The 21,372-nt window shown below is 61.8% G+C and overlaps 2 protein-coding genes across 9 annotated transcripts in view; one reads left to right on the top strand and one right to left on the bottom strand.

The window, feature by feature from the left end:
• CHID1 (chitinase domain containing 1) overlaps window positions 1-5,188 on the top strand; it is a 36,672-nt gene extending 31,484 nt beyond the window's left edge. Inside the window, 3 exon segments of the mRNA XM_079105642.1 lie at window positions 4,535-4,615; window positions 4,772-4,814; window positions 5,003-5,188. Of these exon segments, the coding sequence (XP_078961768.1) occupies window positions 4,535-4,615; window positions 4,772-4,814; window positions 5,003-5,101 (223 nt within the window). The 3' untranslated portion in view covers window positions 5,102-5,188.
• Window positions 5,189-6,576: 1,388 nt separating this feature from the next.
• Window positions 6,577-20,487, bottom strand: TSPAN4 (tetraspanin 4). 8 transcript variants are annotated; one of them, XM_079104367.1, is made up of 9 exons: window positions 20,377-20,487; window positions 19,229-19,543; window positions 16,266-16,345; window positions 9,702-9,893; window positions 9,096-9,170; window positions 8,112-8,213; window positions 7,889-8,020; window positions 7,735-7,818; window positions 6,577-7,042 (listed from the first exon to the last, which is right to left on the bottom strand). In XM_079104367.1, the coding sequence occupies exons 2-9, from the start codon at window positions 19,362-19,364 to the stop codon at window positions 6,974-6,976; spliced, it is 870 nt and encodes a 289-aa protein (XP_078960493.1). In that variant the 5' UTR covers window positions 19,365-19,543; window positions 20,377-20,487; the 3' UTR covers window positions 6,577-6,973. The 8 variants fall into 8 exon arrangements, with proteins under 8 accessions (XP_078960493.1, XP_078960492.1, XP_078960494.1 ...); XM_079104366.1 differs by having other exon boundaries at window positions 19,229-19,570; window positions 20,377-20,485; XM_079104368.1 differs by having other exon boundaries at window positions 19,229-19,549; window positions 20,377-20,485.
• Between the last annotated feature and the right edge of the window lie 885 nt (window positions 20,488-21,372).

Here is a 21,372-nt window from a genome sequence, read left to right as displayed (position 1 = left end):
TTTTGTGGAGGCAAATTCAGATGGGAGAGGTCAACAGAGAGAGGCAGAGGTGTTCTCTGCTCTTAGGGCCCAGCTGCAGGCACCCTGGCCCCCAGGCTGGGGGTAGCATCAAGGGGAGGGCCATCTCTCTCTGCAGGGTGCAGGGAGGGGATAGGGGACATGTCTTCTCAAGGACCAGTCCATCCATACTGGTAACAGCCAGGCATGAGGCATGGCTGAGTCCCATCACATGCGTTGCCCAGTTCTTTCAGAATAAAACTGGCCTCTTGATAACAGTCCAGGCAGCCTCCAGCTTGGCCCCAGGCCCTTCCCAGGGTATCAGGGTCAGCTGCCTGGCCATCTGCTTGGCCATAGAGCCAGGAGCTGTGGTGGGGGCAATTGCCAGCTCTCTCAGGCTAGTGGTCACGACTACAGTCAGAGCTCTTGACTGTCTTTAAAGTGGTCTGGGCTCCCTCCACTGGGAATCCATGTCCCCCATGGGCGGGTCTGGTGCCAGTTTGTTCAGCGCCCCACACTCCCCTGCTGAGCTGAGGGTCGCACCGTCCAGAGGCTCTGCCTGGCTTCAGCCAGGCCCAGGTGCAGAGCAGGGGGGCCAGCAGAGCCACGCTCCGTTCTGCCACATGCCTCCGGTCTCCTCCCACAGGGGCCGTGCGTTGTGAGCTGGGAATGACCCTGTGGGGTCACTCCCTTGCCCCTCACTGAAGGGGAAGCGGGCTTGTGTGTCCCTGCCTATTCCCATGCTTGGCTGACCAGCGTAACCACATTGGTGACGTTGCCGCACCCTCGGGCTCTCAGGCACTTCCTGGATGGCTGTCCACTCACCCCTGTCCCAAGGAAGGTGCCCCTTGGTGGTACACTGCCCCACCTCTGGGGTATGCAGCTGTTCCCAGGGAGCCAGCTGACTTGGTGGTGTGCTGGGTCGGCAGTCAGCCAGCTGACTGGTAGAGCTGCTGATGCCCACCACACAGAGAGACGTTGCAGTTACATGATCCCATGGAGGCAAGTGGACCCAGACAGCAGTGGAGTGGGCAGCCCTGTGGACCCTAGGGTACCAACACCCTGGCCCACCTCTATCCACCATGTCCCCACCAGGCTCTGTTGTGGGTATCTGGTAAGCAGTCCCATCCTTGGGTGAGAAGTTTCTAGCCATAGTGGGGTGCTGCTCCTGGGTACAGATGAGGTGGGTGTGTGGCTCTCACTCTGCCCTCTCCACCTGGCCCATGGGAGTCTTCAACCATGGCCTGCTGAGATCCTGGTGCCACCTGAACCCCTTCTTTCTCAGCCTGAGCTGGCTCTGCATGTGGAGTCAAGATGTCCCAGTGCATCCTGGTCAAACCATCTACATGGCCTCTGCTCTTTCTCCTGAGCAGATCCAAAGAGAAAACCACCTGCTGCCCACCAGCTCCACATGGACAGCCCAAGGCACTGGCCTCACCAAGGAGGGATGCCCATTTTGGTGGGTAACCAGGGCTCCCACTGGACCAAGGCCATGAAGTTGGCCCCAGCCAGTTCAGGGCATTGGGGATGCCTGGCTTCCTGCCCTACTGGAACATTCCTAGCCCTTCTCCTTTGGTACCATCCTGGCAGCGTGTCAAGCAGCAGGTCAGCCCTCAGTGGACCCTCTCCATTCTACAGGATAGAGATTGCTTACACTGAGCTTGACTAGGAAGGAACTGAGCTGCCATTTCAGCTGGTGTGTGGAGTTGCAGCCCAGAGCCATGTTCCTGCTACAGGCTCCACCATGGGAGGCTGAGGACTCTGCTGTGGTTCTGGTCCTGGGTTGGGAGTCTGTCTGCCCTTGTCTTCCGTCCACCTGCGGATGGGAGGACTCCCCAAGCTCTGGGCTGAGCCCTCTGTCCACAGTCCTGCCTCCCCTTCCTGCAGTGCTTTCTCCAGTACGTTAATAAGCTGGTCTCCATGGAGGTCCAAGACTGTTTCTCCCTGGACAGGTAGGATGTCCTCTTTGTCCCTGGTGATCGCTGAGTGCCATTGGCCTGTCTTGATGGGTTTTTGGGTACAGGATCTCTTTGACACCCTGACCCTTTGAATATGAGGTCCGTAACTCAGGGAGGGGGTAATCCAGGTGCACAACTTCCCCGTTTCAGAGCCTGCGGTTCCGCGGTGCTCACTGTGTCACAGAGCTGTGCCACCCTCACGGCCGGCCAGTGCCTGAAGGCTTCTTCACCCCAGCCCTACCTCTCTAGCCTGCATCCTGTCCCTGTGGACTTGCCTATTCTGGACTCGCTCAACATGTGGCTGAAGCCTTTGTAGTTAAAGGAAGTGCTCAGTCCTCACTTCTTTTGTGCTTGAGTTGGGGCCACACTGTGTTGCCCAGGCTGGCCTCTAACTCCTGGGCTCAAGCGACCTCCTATCTCAGCCTCTCAAGTGCTAGTCCCCACCGCACTGAGCTTCCTGAGATATTTACTGTCCCTTTACTCGCCCCTCCTCTGGGCTTCCAGTGGTACCCACCACAGTCCTTCACCCCTGTCTTCTGGGCACCTTTGTCTTCTGCCTTCTCTGTACCCCTTCCTTCCTCCAAGGCAGGCCTTTTACCCAGAGTGCCTTTCTCCTCCCACTCCCTTCAGTGTGCCAGGCCAGCACCTGCTGCCCCCAAAGGCATGTGTGACCCTTGCTGTTCCTCTTGGGAGCCTGGCCCATCAGGTAGGGCTCATCTTACATGCTGCCCATGCTTCTCAGGGGTCTCATGTGAGGCCTAGAAGACCCAAGCCCAGGCCTTGCTTCTGCAGTATTGGGGGTGGGGTGCCCCAGTTCAGCCACAAGTCTGGGTAGCCCTACCCCAGGTGTCACTTGTCTCCCTGCAGCCCTCTTGGATTGTCTTTCTACTGTGGCTCCCTGGGGTCCTGGCTGCCTGCCTCACCTCCTTCAGGGCATAGCAGATCTGGAGGAGTGGCCACAGAAGCCCCCAAGAGGAGCAGCATGTGGCCAGGGCTCTGCGCAGGCCTGAGGACCACCTGTCCTTCAGTTTCCTCACACATCCCAGACTTCTCCCTCTGAGCCACTTGGCAGACATGGGATCAAAGGCCATCAACTACCTCAACACCTTCAGTGGTACTGTAATAACTGGTAGTCCAGCAATTAGGTAGTTAGAGCTGTTTGCTGGGCCCAGGGAAGCAGATCCCCCAAACCCCTTAACTTTTCCCAGGCACCTGTGTTCCCCTAATTGCTTCTGGGCTTTGGCAGGGCTTGGACTAGAGGGGTTCCCAGCAGGGGCCAGTGAGGACCAGAAAGGCCTGGTGCTGTACAGCTGAGCAAAAAGTGCCCACAGACCTCGGGTGCAAGTGGCACATGACTGTCATCCTGGGTCCTCGGGAGGCTGAGGCAAAAGGATCACAAGTTCAAGGGCAGCCTGGGCAACTTAGTGAGACCCTGTCTCAAAAAGGGCTGCAGGTATAGCTCATTGGTAAAGCACTCCTGGGCTCAATCCTCAGACCACAGATAAACAGCAACCAGTGCCTACAGGGCCGCTGTGCCTGCCACCCAGCAGGATGACCTCCCGGCGGAGATGGAGCTGTGACCACAGGCACGTGGAGGAGGTTCAGTTTGGGCCTGGGGGCTGCGGTACCCCTGGTCGAGTTGGGACTATTCCCACCACCATGCCGTATCCACCTTCCCTAGTGTTCGTCCCACATCTTGCTTGGGGTCTGGGAGGTCTGGTTCCAGAGTGGCTCCTGACCCGTACTCCACAGGCTCTGGCATTCTGCAGAGCACTGCTGGACAAGATGATAGCCCCTGTGGTCTGGAAGAGCCCCTGGGGCCATGAGCCTCTGTCCTGCTCAGGACTACAGCTTCCTCATCAGAGCCTCTGCTACCCAAGCCCCAGATCCTGCAGGCGTCCATGCCACATAGCCCAGGGCACTGGGGCCTCCTTCAGCTGCAGCCCAGGTGCCCTGTGTGTACTGCCCTCACATGGCAGGCACTGGTCTTGCCATCTGGATCAGGGAAGGGCCCTCCTCCTGCAGACTTCTCCTTCCAGAGCCATCTGTTCTTGGTGCTGGTGGCCCACAGCCTCGTAGGGCCACCAACCCTATTCTGGAAGGTGCAGTATGGGCTATGCTGCGCTCTTGGACCCTCCACCAGCTTCTGGAAGGCCTTGTCCTGGCCCCACACCATGGGAACAGCCTGCACAGTGTGGGTAGAGATGTTGGTCTTCAAACCACTGGCTCCTGATGCTGAGAAGGCCTGCTGTGGTTCTGGACACAGCATTGTCCGCAGTGCAGGCAGGTGGCAGAGGGAGGCTGGCTCTGGAAGGCCTGAAGACTACTGCCCAGTGTCCCTCAACCCTGTGCCTGCAGCTGAGTGGGGCTGCCTGAGGCCTATCTGGCTGGCCTGTCACTCTCCGGAGCAGAGTGTTGGAGCACTCTGGGGCAACTTCTGAGGTGGCTCTGGGGCCTCTGGTGTTTCCGAAGTGTAGGACTCATTTGCAGGACTGGGGGTCTTTAGACCTGTAGGGGATGTTGATGAGGGCTGAGCTGAGGCATGGCTGGCTCCCACACCCACCACCTGTCCTCTTTAGGTACATCCAGACGCTGAAGGACCACAGGCCCCGCATGGTGTGGGACAGCCAGGCTGCAGAGCACTTCTTCGAGTACAAGAAGTGAGTGGGGCGTGTAGTGCCAGCCCAGCTGTGCACAGGAGGCCCTGGGAAGGGTGGAGGTGAGGGAGCAACAGGGACCAGGGCCAGGGTGGGAGGAATGCAGCCCCACAGCCTTGGCTGGAGCCAGAGAGATGGACAGATGCTCTTGTCCTGCAGGAACCGTGGCGGAAGGCATGTCGTCTTCTACCCGACTTTGAAGGTACGTGCCAGGTGTGCTGGCTGCAGCCCAGGGCAGGTGGGACAGAGGCTTTGGTCACAGGATGCAGCAGGACCAGCCCTTCCCACGAGGGCCCTTGCCTGCAGTGCCAGCCTACCCTGGGGCCCAGGCCACTCTCTCCCTGGTGTGTTGGTGCAGAGCTAGGTGGGCCCACACCTCTGTACCCACAGTCCCTGCAGGTGCGGCTGGAGCTGGCCAGGGAGCTGGGTGTCGGGGTCTCCATATGGGAGCTGGGCCAGGGTCTGGACTACTTCTACGACCTGCTGTAGACTGGGCAATGGCTCCAAGCTGACGTGGACTTTCTAAGCCCCAGAGCGACTGGTGGGTGAAATACAGGCCTCTGCTGTTGCTGTGAACGTCTGCTGTGGTCCCTGTCCTGGCAGGATCTCTGGGACAAGAATTCATCCCCTCCCAACTGGGCCCTCAACACCGCCTGCTGTGGGCTCAGGGCTCAGGCTGGATGGGGGCTGGAAGCTCTGAACAATGCGGGACTTGCCACACCCAGACTCAAGGCCTCTGTGGGGACAGCCTGCACCGTCAGTCACCTGGCCAAGTGCCTCATGCCTGCAGCAGGCTCCCGTGTACACCCACGGAACCTGGTGTGCCTGGATGTGGGGCAGGGTCAGCCAGCCCCTTCTTGAAGCCCTGGCCCTGTGTGCACGTGGCAGCCACTCGGCAGCAGAGACAGACACACCTGACCCCACGAGCGAAGTGCCAGGGAGGTGTGGCAACAGGGTGGGTCCAGCAGGAGTTCCAGGGGGCTTCAGGTGGGCCCCTGGGGACACTGAGTCTCACCTGGCTGGGCAGGGGGTTTCCGTTTTTTGCTGTGCTGGGAATGGAGTCCAGAGTCAGGGTAAAGTGGAAGCTGTCCCAGAACTGACAGGGCTGGTGGACAAGGAGGAAGTGAGTCAGTGGGAGCCCAGGGCACCTATAGGAGCCAGTGTTCACCAGGAGCCATGGACGTTGGTATATCTGGAACCAGGTAGCGACCAAGAACTGTTTGGTAGGGAAGGGGGGCTTAGGTTGGACCCCAGATCGTGGCTGAGGCCTCAAGAGGGTGGGCCCATGCCCTGGGCTATGCTCATGACAGCTCTCACTTCTTCAGGTGGGGGCCTCCTGCATGTGACAAGTGGCTTTGGTGGTTAGCTGTGTCCAGACCTCCTAACTCCATGTGGGTCACATTCCCTGGAGTCCTGTGGCTTCCACTGGAGGGAGGACAGTGGGACATGAGTGATCACATTGAGGGGACACAGTGAGGGGGTTGGTGTCAGCGCTGTGGGTGGCCTGGATTGTGCTTTTCCTCCCAGGGCCATGGGGGTAGTCTGTGGGTGGGTGAGGAGGTGACGGAAAGAGGGTGGGATCCCAGAGGGCAGCACTGAGGGGCTGGGAATTGTGGAAGTGGTTTTGGGGGCCTGGATGCTCTGATGCAATTGAAGCTCCTTGGAGGAGCTCAGGCCTCCAGGCCATTGTCCCTGTGGCCAGGGGTCCCTCCTCCTCCCCCCGTAGAGGGATACTTAGGCTGTGAGGTGGATGCCCTTTGACAGTGGCTCTGCTTCCATTGGCCCACTTGATTTGCAAAATCCATAAGCCTAATACCAAAAGTCAAATTCCCAGGACAAAACAAGAGAAGAGACTCAGCAGGAGGGGATGCTTCCCAGCCCCTATGGAGTCCTGCGCTAACGCTGAGCTTCCTCAGTGTTGGGACTCGTGACTGCCAGCCTGCAGGCGTCCAGTGAGACACGGGGGCTGCTCGCATACTTTATTAAGATGCACCTGGAGCCGCAGCCCCTCAGGAATGTGGGTGATGGGGCCCAGCCCATCTGGAGCACCAGGACCAGTGCAGGGCCTCCAAGAGGCCAGCCCCAGCCCCTCAACATCCCCAGGAGAGTGGGGACCACAGCCTGACACCCCTACCACCTTGGACACTGCTCTGGAAGACAGGTGGACATAAAAAGTGTTGAAGCCCCTCCCCCCAGGCTGAGACCCCACGCTGCCCCTGCTGAGGCATTCTGCGGATGGAGTGCTGGGGGTTCTCAGAGCCCAGCAGAGCACCAGGTCCTGCAGTGTGTGAGGCAGGTTCGGATGCAGCCCCGTCCCTGGTGGGTGGTGTCCTTTGGCAGAGAAGCAGGGTGGCCAGTGGTCTAAGCGCAGTAGGTGTCCGCCTTTACCACTTGGCAGTACATGGTCATGGCGAAGGTCAAGCCCAGAATCTGAGGACGAGGAGACAGGCAGGGCTGCTGAAAGAAGCCACAGGCTCTGCTGCGCGTGTGACCAGCCCTCCCCTGGCCCTTGGCTCAGACCCACGCAGCAGTGCCTCCTCAGAGCCCCTCACTGGCCGCCTCACCACAGGTGTGAAGGACCCCAAAGCACTTTCCTGTGGGGTTTGGGCCACTGGGGTCCCTGTGAGCACTCAAGGCCTGTGCTCTGTGCTGGGATCACATGACCCTCTCCACCTGGCCCAAGGCTGCCGCAGCTTGCTCACTCTGCCTACCCAGCCTGGCAGTGTCCTCTGAGCATGTCACCCAGGCAGGGTGGGCTGCCCTGGCACGGTCTGCTCTCTTCATCCGGGAGCACCACTGGCACTGATGCTCAGGGCACTCGCCTGGGCTGTGTTGGGGCCCTGGGCACTAGGATGCATCCTGCACTGGGCAGTCCTGTGCCACCAACCAGCCTGGCTGCCTCCCTGCTGGGAGCCTGGTGCTGGCAGCACCTACTCTGAAACACCAACAATTACCTCCACGCGGTCACCCCAACCATGCCGTGACCCCACCTCTGCCCAGGACAGTGGCCCTGACAAGCCTGCACTTGGCACCAGGCCACCCTACTCACAGGATCCCCAGGGGCAAGGCCCTTGCTGCTTTGTCCCTGGGCTCAGGAGCCCCCGGGGCCCTGCCCTGCGCACCTGCACCAGTGCCGTGCACAGCCCGAAGATGCCCACAGCCAGCAGGTTCTCCTGGAGCCAGGACTTCACTGTCTCGTAGCAGGGCTGTGGAGAGTGGGGTCAGCCAGGCCTCTCTGGCCCTGCCCCGGGGCCCCAGAGGGTGGGCGGCACTCACCGCCTTCCACCAGGTGCCAGGCGCATGCAGCCCACAGCTGTCGCTGAACTCTAGGCAGCAGGAGTCCGGCACGCGGGTGGCATTGTAGACCTCGAACCAGTCCGTGTAGTTGGAGACACCACAGCAGCGGAACTGGAAGAGCAGCGTGTTGGGGCTGGCAGAGGCAAGGGCAGGCAGGGGGCCGCCACCCCACCCTAGGCCCCGCCCCCCAGCCGTGCCTCACATCAGTCTGAATGATGCTCCAGGCGTTGGTGAGGCCCACGTTGCCCTGTGTGCCATACAGATGCAGGCCCTTCTTTAGGTCTTGCTGGGCATACCTGTCAATCTGGGGGTGCAGTGGGGTCAGCAGTGCTCGCTAGTGCATGCCTTCCAGCTTCAGGGACTAGCTGCCTCCCTCGGCCAGACCCCACCCTGCCCTCGTCCCCTCCCACTTCCTGAAGTCCACCCCACCGTGCCCAAAGATACACCTCCCAGCCTCAGGTCCTCCCAGAAGCCCCCAAGGGCCGCAGGGCTGCCTCCACAGGTGGGCAGGGCCTTCTAGGGCCTGGGACACACAGCACAGGCCGAGCAGAGGCATGTACAGACAGGTGTGTGTGTGCTCTGCAGCTGGCAGCCTGGACACTACCCCCAAGTCTTGACTAAGACCACCCTCTAGTGAAGGAGCCAGAGCCCCTGGGAAAGCAAGGACTCGAAGGCTGGGGCAGAGATGCAGTAGGCCCTGAGCGTCCTGTAATGGCAGTCAGGAAGGGCTCCACAGAGAAGCCCCCGCTGAGGTCAGAGGTCATGGGAGCTAGGACCACAGCCCTGGGCGTCAACCAAGGTGTCAAACACAAGCTCCTGCTAGAAACAACTGAGTAGCCAGGCACAGGAGCCACACCTGTAATCCCAGTGACTCAGGAGGCTGAGGCAGAAGGATTGAGAGTTCAAAGCCAGCTTCAGCAGCTTGTCAAGGCTGTCTCAAAATAGGAAGGGCTGGGGGTGCACTCAGTGGTAAAGCACCCCTGGGTTCACTCCCCAACATCAAAACAAACAGTAGTAGAAAGTGGGAAGGACAAGGGACACAGGGGGGACATCAACTACGACACAACGGTAGGAGTGCACAGTCCTTCCCAGGAGGGGGCACCATGGTCCTGTCCCCTGTGGGGCCACTGTGCATGGGCAGATTCCCCACCAGCTGGCGCGCCTGCCTGGGCTGCAGCAGCCCTACCTTGTCAGTGTAGGCGAAGAAGAGCACAGCAATGGTGGCCTCCAGCAGGAACACAAGCAGCAGCAGCAGGAAGAACTGCAGAGGGTGGAGCAGGGCCTCAGCCCCGCCAGGCAGCGCCACCTGCCCGCCTTGGAGCCCTGGGTCAGGCCCAGGGCCCCTCCACCTCCTCTCCACCCTCGACGGCCCTGGCCCCCCGAGTGTGAGAAGCCAGTTCCCCGGGCTCTGGCTCTCCTTTGCCTCTGGGATGTCTTCACTGGGGCCTGAGCTAGGTGCCGAACCTGCTCCTGAGACCCAGGGGTGTCCCTGCACCTCCCGCCCCTGCATGGAGGAAGTGAGTCAAGGGCCTCTGCCGGGGCCCCAGCTGGCAGAGGCAATGAGCCTCCTCCAGGAGCGCACGTTCCCAGGCCCGGAAGCATCCCTCTGGAACCGTGAGGGTCTCTGGAGGGTCCTGAAGGTGGGCCCAGAAGAGCTTGTGTGCACGCACACAGGAGGGCACGCCTGAGTCCTGTCCACGGGCCACCCCACTCCCACAGACCCTCAAGGCCAGGAGCGAGGTGGAGCCGGCGCTCGGGAGGCCTCAGCAGGCCCTGGGCTGGGTGCACTCACCGTGAGCAGCAGGCACTTGTTCTCCTTGAGGGCCCCCATGCAGCCCACAAAGCCGATGGCCATGACGAAGGTGCCAGTGACGATGAGCAGGTTGGCGGCCGACAGCGATGGGAAGGACGACGACAGGGTAGCAAAGCTCCCCTGTGTGGCGGCCAGCCAGATGCCAACACCCAGGACCCCACAGCCTCCCAGCTGGGATCATAGCACCAAGAGAGGGAGACGGCAGGGTGAGGCCCACCCCCGAGCCCAGGCCGCACCGCCCCTCTGCCCCCTCACCCTGCGGCAGCCCCACTGGCCTCCCAGGACCAGACACCCTCCCAGCACCCCCACTCCTGCTCCCTGCAGGAAGCCTCCGGCCTGTGCCTTCTGCTGACCTCCAGATCCACTGCACCCAAAGCCCAGTCCACCCTCTGGACTGCCTCGTGGCCAGGCTTTTCAGTGGGTGGGCCTAAAGACCCCAGACACCAGGCCCTTGTGGCCGCCTTCCCTGGACCTCAGGTGTCTGGCTGTCCCCCATCACTCCAAGGAGGGAAGACCCTGGCTCTTGGTGCCCTGCTGGGAACAGGAGCGTCTCACCTCAGCACCAGCCACCTGTACCTCATCTCCTTCCCAGAGTCTCAAGACAGGGACTCACAGGAATCCATAAAATAAGAGCAAGCATGGTGGGGGCCTGCCACGGTGACAGATGCAGGGTCTTGGGGAGAGGGCTGGGAGTCAGGAGCCCTGGCTCTGCCCTCATCGTGGGTTCTGGGTGGTTTGGGATAAAAGCAGAGGAGGTGAGCAAGGTGGTGCATGGACAGGGAGGCTACAAGGCTCTAGGGAAGGAGCAGGACAAAGCAGTGGGCTGACAGAGCCCCCTGGAGGTAGCTGCGGGCCAGCGAGGCCCTAACGCAGATATGCAGGCTCCATGGAGACTCAGCATCTACCCAGGGCCACAGGGAGCTCACCACCCCACAAAAGGCTCCTGAGCCCCAAGGGCCAAAGATACTGCAGCTGGGGGGAAAGTTGAGGGGCCTGTGGCCCCCTCCCCACCTGCCATGGCAGCCCTGCTAGTCCAGGCCTAGAGCCTGGACCCTGGAGACCCCTGCCCCAGGAGGCCCACCCCCACCTGCCCACTGGACCCTCCCGATTCAGGCTTCAGCCCCGGGGGCAGGGTAGGCAGTAGACTAGGGCACACAATGCACTGCGTATGTCACGCCCGGCTGGCAGGAGCCGGCAGAGAAGTGGGGGCACGAAGCCCTGCCCAGACCCCTCCCTGGTGTCTTGAGCCCCTTTGGGCCAAACCCTGGTGTCTGGGAAAGTCCACTGCTGAGCACCCATGACCTCACCTGTCCATCCACCCTGGGTGGAAGCAGTCATTTTCTCTGCCCCATACTTCCTGCTAAAAGCAGCACCTGTGCTTGGTGTTCAGGAACAGAACCTTTTCTGGATGCTGTGGGCTCAGCCTACCCTGGAAGCTGCTGGGCCCTGAGAAGAGTTGTGCCTGTTGGGACTCTCCCAGGCGAGGTCAGGGCAGGCACAGCACCCAGGGAGGGGCTGCTGTGACCTGGCAGGAGGCCTTGCCACACACCTCAGATGGCTCCTAAGCAAACCTGGCCAGGGCCCAGGGGCTGCCTGCCACATAGGCGGCCCTGGAGAATGGAGAGGAGCCCAGTTCTGTCAATGGGATGGAGGCAGGCCCAGCACCAGCAGCTAGGGGGTGGGTGCTGTCCGAGGTGCTGACCAAGCAGGGGGCTGCCCTATTTTAGTGGGTGGGGAGGTCTGGCTAACACCTGCTCGCCTCATCCTGCTCCTGATCATGACCACCACATCATGCCCCAAACACAGAGCTGCTTCCAAGAGCCATGGCAGACAGGGTCCCCGATGTGCCCTGGGCCATGTTCATGGCCTCAAGCAGGTCCCAGGCCTTGTGGGGTCTTCTGGGACCCAGTGGGGTGACAGGTGGAAAGCAGAGGGGCTCATAGGGCACCCGAGCTGCTATGCAGGAACACCAGGCAGAGGTGCATATGGCCTTGCCCAGGGCAAGGGAGGTCAGAGGGCAGGGCTCCCCAAGGCCTGCTGGGCCCAGAGGGAAGTAAGAGGCCCCAGGAGTTGCTGACCTGCAGGGCTGACCCCAGGCCTGATACCTGACTAGAGCGGCCCTGGCTGTGGCCAGTCACACCTGGGATTTGAGCACCCAGGCCGATGATGGCAGGTCCCTGAGCGGAGGAGAGGTGCCAGCACAGGGAAACATCACTTGCAGCCCACCGCCTGCACCATCCACCTCTGCCTTCCAAGGACAGCACAGCCCGTGTCCGCAGGAAAGCGAGCTGCTGGGGCATCCCTGCCCGAGGGACACAGAAGGGCATGGGGAGGACACCGCTGTGAAGAAGGGCTGGCCCCATGGGGACTGCCCCATTTCAGGAGGTGGGCCAATCCCTGGACAGGAAGGGACCCCACATTGCAGCCAGGATGGGAACGGGACACTCCAGATACCGGCTGCCACCCACACGGCCACTGTCCACACCAAGAGGTGACACCAGCCCACACCCCCACTCACCACCACACCCTGCAGCCCACTGTACCCTGGGGCCCACCCCTCCCACAGCCACCACAAATGCCAGGCATGGGTGCACGAATGGCATCGTGCACGGGGTGAGGGACGCCACCACACCTGTCATTCTGAAAGTGTTTCTGCACGTGCAGCTTTTAAAACATTTTGGCAGGAAAATCACAGGCTTGTGATACAGGAGAAACAGGCCATTATCCTCAGAGACAGACGCAGACAGTGCTCGCAGGCTGGAGCAGCCGTGCCTCCGGGGTCAGACGTAGGGGGCTGGGACCTCACCCCTCGGCACTCCTTCCCTAGCCCAGCCCCAGCCTCCCACCCTTCCCTGAGGCTGCACCCCTAGGCAGGAGGCGGGACTCCTAGGCAGCCTGGGAGAGGCCAGGCATCCTGGGGGACAGCAGTCAAGGCACACAGAGCGGGGTTCCTGCCACTCACAGCCCCATCCCAGTGCACACCATGGCCAACTGTGGGGTGCTGTCTGTGCAGCTCACCTGGCCCGTGAGCTCTGCTGACTGCGGACACCCGTGGCAGCCCCTGGCTTCCTGGCTGCCTCGGCCTCTGCGGTACTTTGGGGGTTGGCGGTGCCTGGCATTCATCAGATGTGAGCCCTCCAGGCCCACAGGGGCTGGTGCCCGACGGCCTTTCTCCCACCACCCCTCCAGGCACGAGGCACAGTGTAGCAGATGGCCAAGCAGGTGGCCACATCCGTGGAACACAGTGGAGGGCTGGGTCCCCTCTCCTGCCAGGTTGGCAGACTTGTTCCTGGTCTTGGCATGGAGGTTGGTCACCCAGGTGGGCTGAGTTTGCCTACTTAAACTTGTAATTTTTCCACTCCCAAGGTCTGCCCGCCCAGGACAGCACCGCCAGCCTGGAACACACAGCTGGGCAGGTGACCCCTGCCCTGCTGCAGCAGCCCATCAGGGAGCCACCCAGTCTGCAGGGCACCAGGACTGTGGTTCCCCCTGGGGTGCACTTTCCTGTCATCCCCGCTACAAACACCATCTGATGCAGGCAGGGCAAGGAGGGTTCGTCCCCTCAGTGTCCTGGCTCTCTGCCCTTGGTCATCCTCAGGGTGCCCTCCTCCATCAGGCTCCAGACACTCTACTCAAGGGCCAGCAACAGGGCCACTGCTGGATACCATCTCCGTTCACCAAAGGTGAGAGAAACCAAGGGCTAGCCAGGCCTCTGTCAGCTGGCAGGACCTTCCTTTGGACCCAAGGCTACCATGGTGGACAGCCCAGGCAGGACAGAGTCAGAGAGGCCCCTGTCCCCTCCCAGCTGAGATGGCAGGTAGAACATAGACTGCACTTCCTCCAGCCTGCGGCCTCTGCCTGCCTGGGGTCAGCACAGGCCACAGGTAGATGAGGGTCCTCCCACATCTCTGTTCTGTGGTCCTGATCACAACTTCGGCACACACAGCCCCATGTGGTGCAGAGAGAGAAACTGAACTCCCAGCCAGCAAGGCAGGACTTGCTCAGGTCCTGGTGTCCAGGAAGTGGAGACAGGCTGGCAGGCAGGGCTCTGACCCCCCACTCTGGCCATCCAGAGTCCCTGACCACAGCATGCAGGGAGCAGCTGGGAGCTTCTGCTGAGGACTGGGAAGGGCATGGGCAGAGTGTGGGAGGGGCCGCTGTCTGGGAGGAGGCTGCATGGTTGAGGTCCAGGCCAGCACCTGGTCATGGTGGACCTGGGGAAGCTCAGCCCCACTCAGATTGACCACTAGGCAGGAGCAACTGTCCCTGGGCAGCACCCTGAGCTCAGGGCAGGGGTGGGGAGGGGCAGGAAGAGCTTGCTGGAGTTCCATTATAGGAAGAGCTTTGCTGGCAGAGGCCCAGCTGATGACACAGCCTTAAGCCTGAACACAGGTGTCCTGGGCCATGTCGCCCCCACCCCCTCACCACCACAACCCCCACCTCACTTGTGGGCCCTGCACTCAGACTCCCACAAGGACGGACTGCCAGGAGACACGCTGGGCCATCAAAGGACCCTGGTCCTAACCTGCCACTCCACGTGTACCCTCAAAGGAAGACTGGGTAGAGCCACCACTACCCACAAGGGCTGGTCAGCCAGAGGAGGCAGCTGCCCAGGGCGTCCCAGTAGGGGTCTCCAGGTGGGGCCCTCTGAACCCACTGCAGGGTTAGCCCCAGCTGGGAGATAAGGCAGCCACACAGGAGGGAGTATCCTGTCAGCTGACCTCCCAGTGAGAGTGGGAAGTGGGACATTAAGGGACACAGGGTTCCTCCTACAGGACATCAAGGGATGCAAGGTTCTGGGTCGGGGTGAACTAGCCCCACACCTCCCACCCAAGCCTGTCCTTGTTCAGAAGTGGACGTCACACCTGCCAGGAACAGGGTAGGAAGCTCCCTAAGCTCAGCAGTGCCTCGGCACAGCCGGCTGTTCGCAGCCCTGCAGATTCCCTCTGCGGCCTCCAACCCCTACAGCTGCAGGCAGGACCCAGACCTGCTCTGGCCCCAGCCTCGGACCCACTGGGCACCCTGAGGCAGGGCGGGGCAGGTGTGTGAGGCCAGCTGCAGGGGACTCGGGTCTAAGGCTGGGGTATAACTGGATAATAAATGGGAATCAGATTTTGCAGCCCAGGAGGGTCCCCGGGGTGGCTGGTTTCTTCTTTCTGAAGTAGAGGATGTCATCCAGAGGTCATCCAGGGAGCAGAACCTGCCTGCTCTGCAGCTGTAGGGAGGCCTGTGGCGTGCAAGGTCCCCTGTGGGGCCCCAGCTGGGACGAGCTGCTCTCTGAGTCCCCCTCAAGGGCCCCTTCATCTCTTCCCTGCAGGCAGGTGTCCAGGTCAGGGAAGAAAAGGTGAGCAAGTCTCAACTCCTGCCCCTGTCCTGCCACTAGGCTGCCTGTCACCTCACACCACCACCTACCCCCCTTCCCATTGCTAGGGACTTGCTGACCTTGCACTGGCCACACTGGTGCCCACTGAAGCTGCCCTATATCCCCAGATAGACATTCACCCACACACCCACCCTGCTGCCCATCTCCTGGCCTCCAAGACACTCTTCAACCCCAGGCCTGGGCCTTGCCCCTCCCAGAACCCTCTTGTAAAGAACAAACCCTTGGGGTGACACCTTCTGGAGTCACTCCCCACAGGCAGCCCAGGCTGGCTGCCCTTCCCTGTGACCCCCGACCCCCAGCCCCCACTCCAAGCCAGGGCCAGGCAGGAAGGTGGACCCAGGTTATAGCACATTTGGCCTGAACTGGACCTCACGCATATAAGGGCATCTCTGAAGTTTGAGCCCAGCTGCGCCTTCTCACTCCCTGACTCAGTAGTAAAAGGAGAGGCCACACAGGAATTAAGGGCCGAGCCTGGAATGACCTTGGGCATCATTTCTCCACCAAGCCTTCCCCAGCCCAGCCCCTGAAGCCCCAGGCCCAGCTCAGGTAATGGGGGTCCCCCCCAGCTCCAGCCTAGGGGTCGGGGTCCAGCAAAGCTTGCTCCAGAGCAGCCAGGTGTGGAAACTGCCTGGGTCCCTCTCCTCCCTCGTGTTGGGGGTTAAAGCTGCTTTCCATCCCAACTCCTGACACCTTTCCTGCTTGTCAGCAGTCGCCAGCACACCTCTGCAAGTTAGGGAAGCGGACTGCATCCCCAGCTCGCATCCCCAGGAGTCCCTTAATGTCTGGCTGTGCACGCAGTGTCCTGTTTCCTGGGGTCCTCTGGGCGACTGGGGTCCCCCAAGGCTTGGCAAAGGTTCCTCAGGGCAGTCCTGGGGAAGGAGTCTCAGGGCTGGTGGCACACTGGGAAGGGGGCGAGGCAAGGACGCAGGCTGTGGAGGGCCAGGAGAAGGCAGGGAGAGGTACCCGCGCACTGCTGGCCCTGACCAGGACTCCCGACCCCAGCCCAGGTGCAGGGCCGGGACCGCCCCGCCCCGCCCGGTGCGGTGCGCACGTGCGCGACACATCCTGCCTCAGCAGGAGGGGAGGGCGCCAGCCCTGGTGGGAGCTGAGGTCGGGAGGAAGCAGCCCGGGTCCTCCCCCGTTCCGGCCCAGCCACTCACCCAGAAGAGCAGGTTGAAGGCGAACATGAGGTACTTGACGCCCTGGAGGCAGCCGCGCGCCATGCTGCAGCGCTTCAGCTCTAGGAGGAAGATGAAGGACAGGTCCAGGTAGAAGACCACGTACTTGTTGCCCTTGGGCGACGTGTAGTGGGCCTGGGCCCCCTTGGGGCCCGGGTTCGAGTGCAGGCCGAAGAAGGGGCCGCCGCCCGCGTCCCCGGCGCCCGCGCGGCCGTACAGGCTGCTGCAGCGCCGGAAGGGGCCGCCGCGCGCGAAGCCCGGCTCCTTGCCCTCTGGCGACGGGCTGCGCCGGTAGGTGGACTCGTCCGTGCTCGAGCGGCGCATCGCGCCGGGGTGGCCGGGACCCCGCCGCCCCGCGCGCCCGCCCTGGCCGCAGTCAGCACGGCGCGCCCGCCGCCCCGGGCCGCCCCATCCCGCCCCGGCCCGGCCCCCTCGGTGGCAGCGGGCGCGCGGCTCTGCGCCGCCCGACACCTGCCCGCCGCCGCCGCGCCCCGCGCCGCCTGCCCAATCCGGCGCCGCGCCGTCCCGCCCCGCGGGCCAATCGCCGCGCCCCGAGCCGGGAGCCCGCGCCCCCACCTTCGCGGTGGGAGGAGGAGGCCGGGAGGAGCACAGGAGGGGCCGGGACCAAGCCCGGCAGCTCGGCCCCAGCCCGCCCTCTTCACCCAGACCCACCCGCTGCCGGGCAGTGGCCAAAAGCCAACCTCAGACCCTGCAAAAGATGTGCAGAGCTCTGTGCAAACATAGGGGGGACCGCGTTGCTGGTGGTGGCAACTTGGCTCCGGTTTTAGGCACCTTGGGGGGCCCTGGGTGCCTGGGAGGGGTCGGACAGACTTTTCTCACTTAAAGGGAGGGCCCAGGGCAGAGGAGCACAGGAGTGACCCCAAAGAACCCAGAGAGTTCTCCGCAGACCCAGGGTGCTCAGGCTGGGCCCCTGCCCCAGTCCTGTCTCCTGGAGTTGGGGAGCAGGGCCCTTAAAGAGCAAGCACACAGTGAGCGTTGGCACCATCTGGAATTCTCTGTAATTTCTGAACAAGAGACCCACCCCTCCCAGGCACCAGCAAACAGGGGACACACAGATGACCATGAACTCACAAGCATACATCTTTCATTAATCCATCACACGCCCACAAAGATGGGGGACAGATGTCGCCCCAGGCGCCAACCCATGTCTCTGAAGCTCCTGCCCTATGAAAGCTGCAGACGAAAGTGCTGCCATGCTGTGTGCGAGGCCAGCAGTTCTGAGGGCAAGGAGGGCGCCCAGGCCTGGGGAGGGGCCACGGCAGCCACAGGTGTGTCCCGCACCCAGGGTTCAAGGCTGTAGCCAAGGCCTTCCCTGTCACCATGGTGGTCACAACAGTGGTGTCCACTCCATGGGCAGTCCTGGAAACTGCAGTCCAAAGAGGGAAGGACTTGCTCAAGGTCCCTGACAGTCCCCAGCGGAGTGGAGACTAGGAGGAGGATTGAGCAAGGGCCAGGTGGAGGGAAAGCAGGGCTGCCCAGCAGCAGAGCTGACCAGATCTAGCAGCTCAGGCCCTCAGAAAGGAACAGTCAGAGTGGTGGGGAAGTGGCCTCTGGGGAGGGGTTGCGGCTGGAATGGGAATTCCTGGGTGCCCAGTGAGGCCACCCCTCTGCAGGCTGGAGGACCAGGGCTCACACACCAGCCCTCTGCTGCCCCCTGAGGGTTCTGTGAGGATCTGCAGCCCCAGTCCCCAAGGCCTTGCTGGGAGGCAGGAGAATCCCCTGCCCCTCAAGTGTACAGGAAGCCTATCAGGAGATCCCTGCCCACCACTGGGCCAGCCTGGGGCTTCCCACTGCCTCCCTCATCCCCTGACAGTCCTCTGGTGTGTCTGGACCAGGAGCCCAGCTGAGAAGGAGGGGGCAGAGTCCTCTCCCCAAAGCCCTGCAGAGGCCACTACCCACAGCTCTGCCCAGGGAGCAGAAAATGACTGCTGGTGACCCCCTTACCGCCCCCTGGACAGCCAACTCCACACGCCCAAGGGTGGACACACAGGACAGCACTGGGGGCAAGTGAATGCACTTGTGGACATAGGTGGGGCAGAAGCCACAGGGTTCCAGGAAGGCCCAGGGCTGACCAAAGAAGCTGACCTGAAACCAAAATCACCACCCACATCACATCACACACACTGACTCTCCCACAGCCCTGGAGTCATTTGCTAGCCTTCCTCTTAGGTGACCCAGCAGTCCAGGGTCACAAAGACTCAACCACAGGACAGCCAGATCCCGAGCAGTGCATAAATAAACCTGCTGCCCCTGTGGTCAGATTCGCCCACCTGAAGACCAGCTAGGGTTATGGGGGCCAAGAACGGGAGCTGCCAGCCTAGTGGGGAGCCCAGGGCAGTCTTCCCACAGCCTGACTCCCAGAGCAGGGTATCCAGAGCCGGGCAATCCAGAGCCCCAGCTTTCCTACACCCCATGGGGCAGAAACTGGAAGGGCAACAGTGATGGGCAGGGTGTCCCAAGAGGTGCCAGAGGGTCTCCGGGTAAAGGGGGAACAAAAGGGACCTGATCTGAGCTCCCACAGAGCCCAGCATCCAGGATGCGTCCCAGCGTGCCCACACCCACACTGCTCTCCCTTCCTCAAGACCCTGCACACGACACCCACATGAGCAGAGGAGGCCGATCTGGCATGAACCTGAAAACCCAGCGGAGGCCCAGAGCAGTCCAGCAAGGACTGGGTTCACGTCTGCCAGCAGCATGCAACCTGTCCACAGCAGGGGACAGGGTAAGGCCGCCCTGCCACCCTGGCCCTGTGCCCAGCCAGGGTGCTCTGGACAAAGGGGCTGGCCCAGCCCCTCACCACAGGGGTCCCATTCTCCACAGTTGGGGGAAGTGTCTCTCCCACTCCTGAAGGCCAGGAGGCAAGGCCCCTGGGCCAGGTGTGGACAACCAGGAAGCAGGTCCAGCACTGCCCAGCTATGACCTACCTTGGCTTACCACAGGAAGGAGGCAGTGGGCTGGTGAATGGTCAGCACAGCCAGGGCAGGGTTCAGCTCTGCAGGAGAGAGGGCAGAATGCAGGCCACACTACAGCTGGTTTCCACCTGCGGGTGCCCATGGCCATGAGGAAGGTGCTCCAGGGGAGCCCAGCAGAGGGTGCACAGTCAGACTGGGGCCAGGCCTCTGACCACTGGCCCAAACTAGGGCAGCTTCTGACAGGGACTGTTCAACTTCACTCACTTGGCAGAGGCTGGCACATGCAGAGGGCTGGGGCTGGGGCTGGGGCCAGTGGTGCAGCTCCTGCTCGCACTCGAGGCAAGGGGTTCGATCCTCAGCACCGCACATGAATAAATAAACAAAGGTATTAAAAACACAAGCACGTGTGCTCAGAGAGGTGGGAGACTGAGGCACACAGCCCAGACATGGACATGTGGGGACATGCAGTGGGGTCCACCCCAGGGCCAGCGCCCACAGAACTGCCCTCTTAAGCTCCCAGCAGTATGACACCCGCACTTGGGAAGAGGCCTGGCGATTTCCCCACAGCCAGTCAGCAGTGTCCCCTGAGGCTCATCCACCTGCCTTCGGGGTCACCAGACAAGGATGCCCTCAGCTGTGGGTGGGAAGCCATGGGTGGAGAGCCACAGACCATGGTACCCACCTGGCCAGAACACAGCCTACTCGGAAAGGACCTCCCCAAACCCAAAGAGAGGTTGCCCACAGCCAGCCAGGGCAGGCAGTAGCCAGCAGAGCAACCCTCTCTGAGCCCCTCAGTGGGGTGGCAGTGCAGGCTGGACCTAGGAGCTCAGACCCCGGGTCTCCACACACAGACCAGCTGGCCAGCCCCTCGAGGCTGAACCACTGAGCAAGCTCTGGGGTGGCTCTGAGGAGGCAGGGAGGCTGTGCCAACATAAACAGGCTGTGGTGTCGCCTTCCTCGGCAGCCGTAGCCGTAGCTTTGCTGGGCCCCAGAGCCCACCCAAGCAGAGGCACTGCGAACACCCATCCAGGGATGTTAACCCCTACACAGCAGGACCATCTCCCTCCCAGCCTAACCCAACCTCCTGGAGAGTGGACATACCCCGTGTGCTTCCCACCCACTTCAGGGAAGGACAGAGAACAGGATGGGGTGAGAAGTACCTCAGTGGTCAAAACGGGTCCCAGTCTCTCCTCCTGGACCACCTGAGCTCAGCACCTTCCCCACCTCCTCCCCTGCATCCTCAGGTGTTTCTCTACTGGAGGTCACGTAGAATGGGGGTAGAAGAGACACAATAAGACCTTCGGGGATGCCCCTGTGTGAACAAAGCACATCTAACCCAAGCCCAGGTGCCCCCATACCACCCACACCCCTATAGAATGGACTCTAGTACATCACTCCCAGGCAGCTGTGATGGCAGACAGTGATGTCCCCAAATGCCCCCAGCCCAGGTATATGTCCAGAGGGTCACTGGGTTAGGCCAATTAGCCCCAACCACCTCTGCACACCCCTATTCGCCAGGACCCCCACAACTGTGAGGAGGCACTTGGGTAGTAGACACTTCAGCACACGGCTAGCAGCCAGATGGCCAGGAGGCATGCTGTACCAGCAAGATGTCTAAATGTACGGGCTGGTGGCCCGTGTGTTGCAGCGTATCACCCACCAAGCACACCCAGAACACACATCTGTCCCAGATGGGCTGAGCCAGAAGGCACAGTGTGGAGGTGAGGCTGAAGTCCCCAAGGGAGAGTCACTACCACCACTCAGAGGACAGCTTCTGGTTCCATCAGAGCTTTACAGATGGGGATACTGAAGCTGAGATCCAAGGCCAGGGACATAACCAGCCCAATTCCAGCCCAGTGCTCTGTTCCCTGGCCTCCCAACACCCTCCCATCTGTAGCCCGCCTGTTTCCAGGGCAATACCCAGTGTGGGGAGGGGCTCAACAGCCAGAACTTCAATCACAGGTTTCCCCTTGTCCCCTGCTTTGAAGTGACCCCCTCTTCTGGCAGGAACCATGCCAAGGAGGGCACAAACCATGTTTCCTGGTGCCCCAGGCCCCACACAGGAGGCTGACCACCTCCTGCTCCTGGTACCACTGTGCACCCTCCTGGTGACTGGGGTCCCACCTGCTGCTCATCAGGGGAGAGGGATTTTTCAA

The sequence above is a fragment of the Sciurus vulgaris genome (assembly GCF_902686455.1).
Source record: "Sciurus vulgaris genome assembly, chromosome: 11".
Taxonomy (NCBI): domain Eukaryota; kingdom Metazoa; phylum Chordata; class Mammalia; order Rodentia; family Sciuridae; genus Sciurus; species Sciurus vulgaris.
The sequence above is the reverse complement of the archived record's forward strand: the minus strand, read 5'-3'. Positions and strand labels throughout refer to the sequence as shown.

Coding starts and splice junctions, on each gene's coding strand:
- TSPAN4 (XM_079104363.1), bottom strand. CDS start 16,607: ATGCGCCGCTCGAGCACGGACGAGTCCACCTACCGGCGCAGCCCGTCG. Junction 8,214..9,095: donor TCTTCGCCTACACTGACAAG/GTAGGGCTGCTG, acceptor CTGCACCCCCAG/ATTGACAGGTATGCCCAGCA. Junction 7,819..7,888: donor CTGGCACCTGGTGGAAGGCG/GTGAGTGCCGCC, acceptor CACTCTCCACAG/CCCTGCTACGAGACAGTGAA.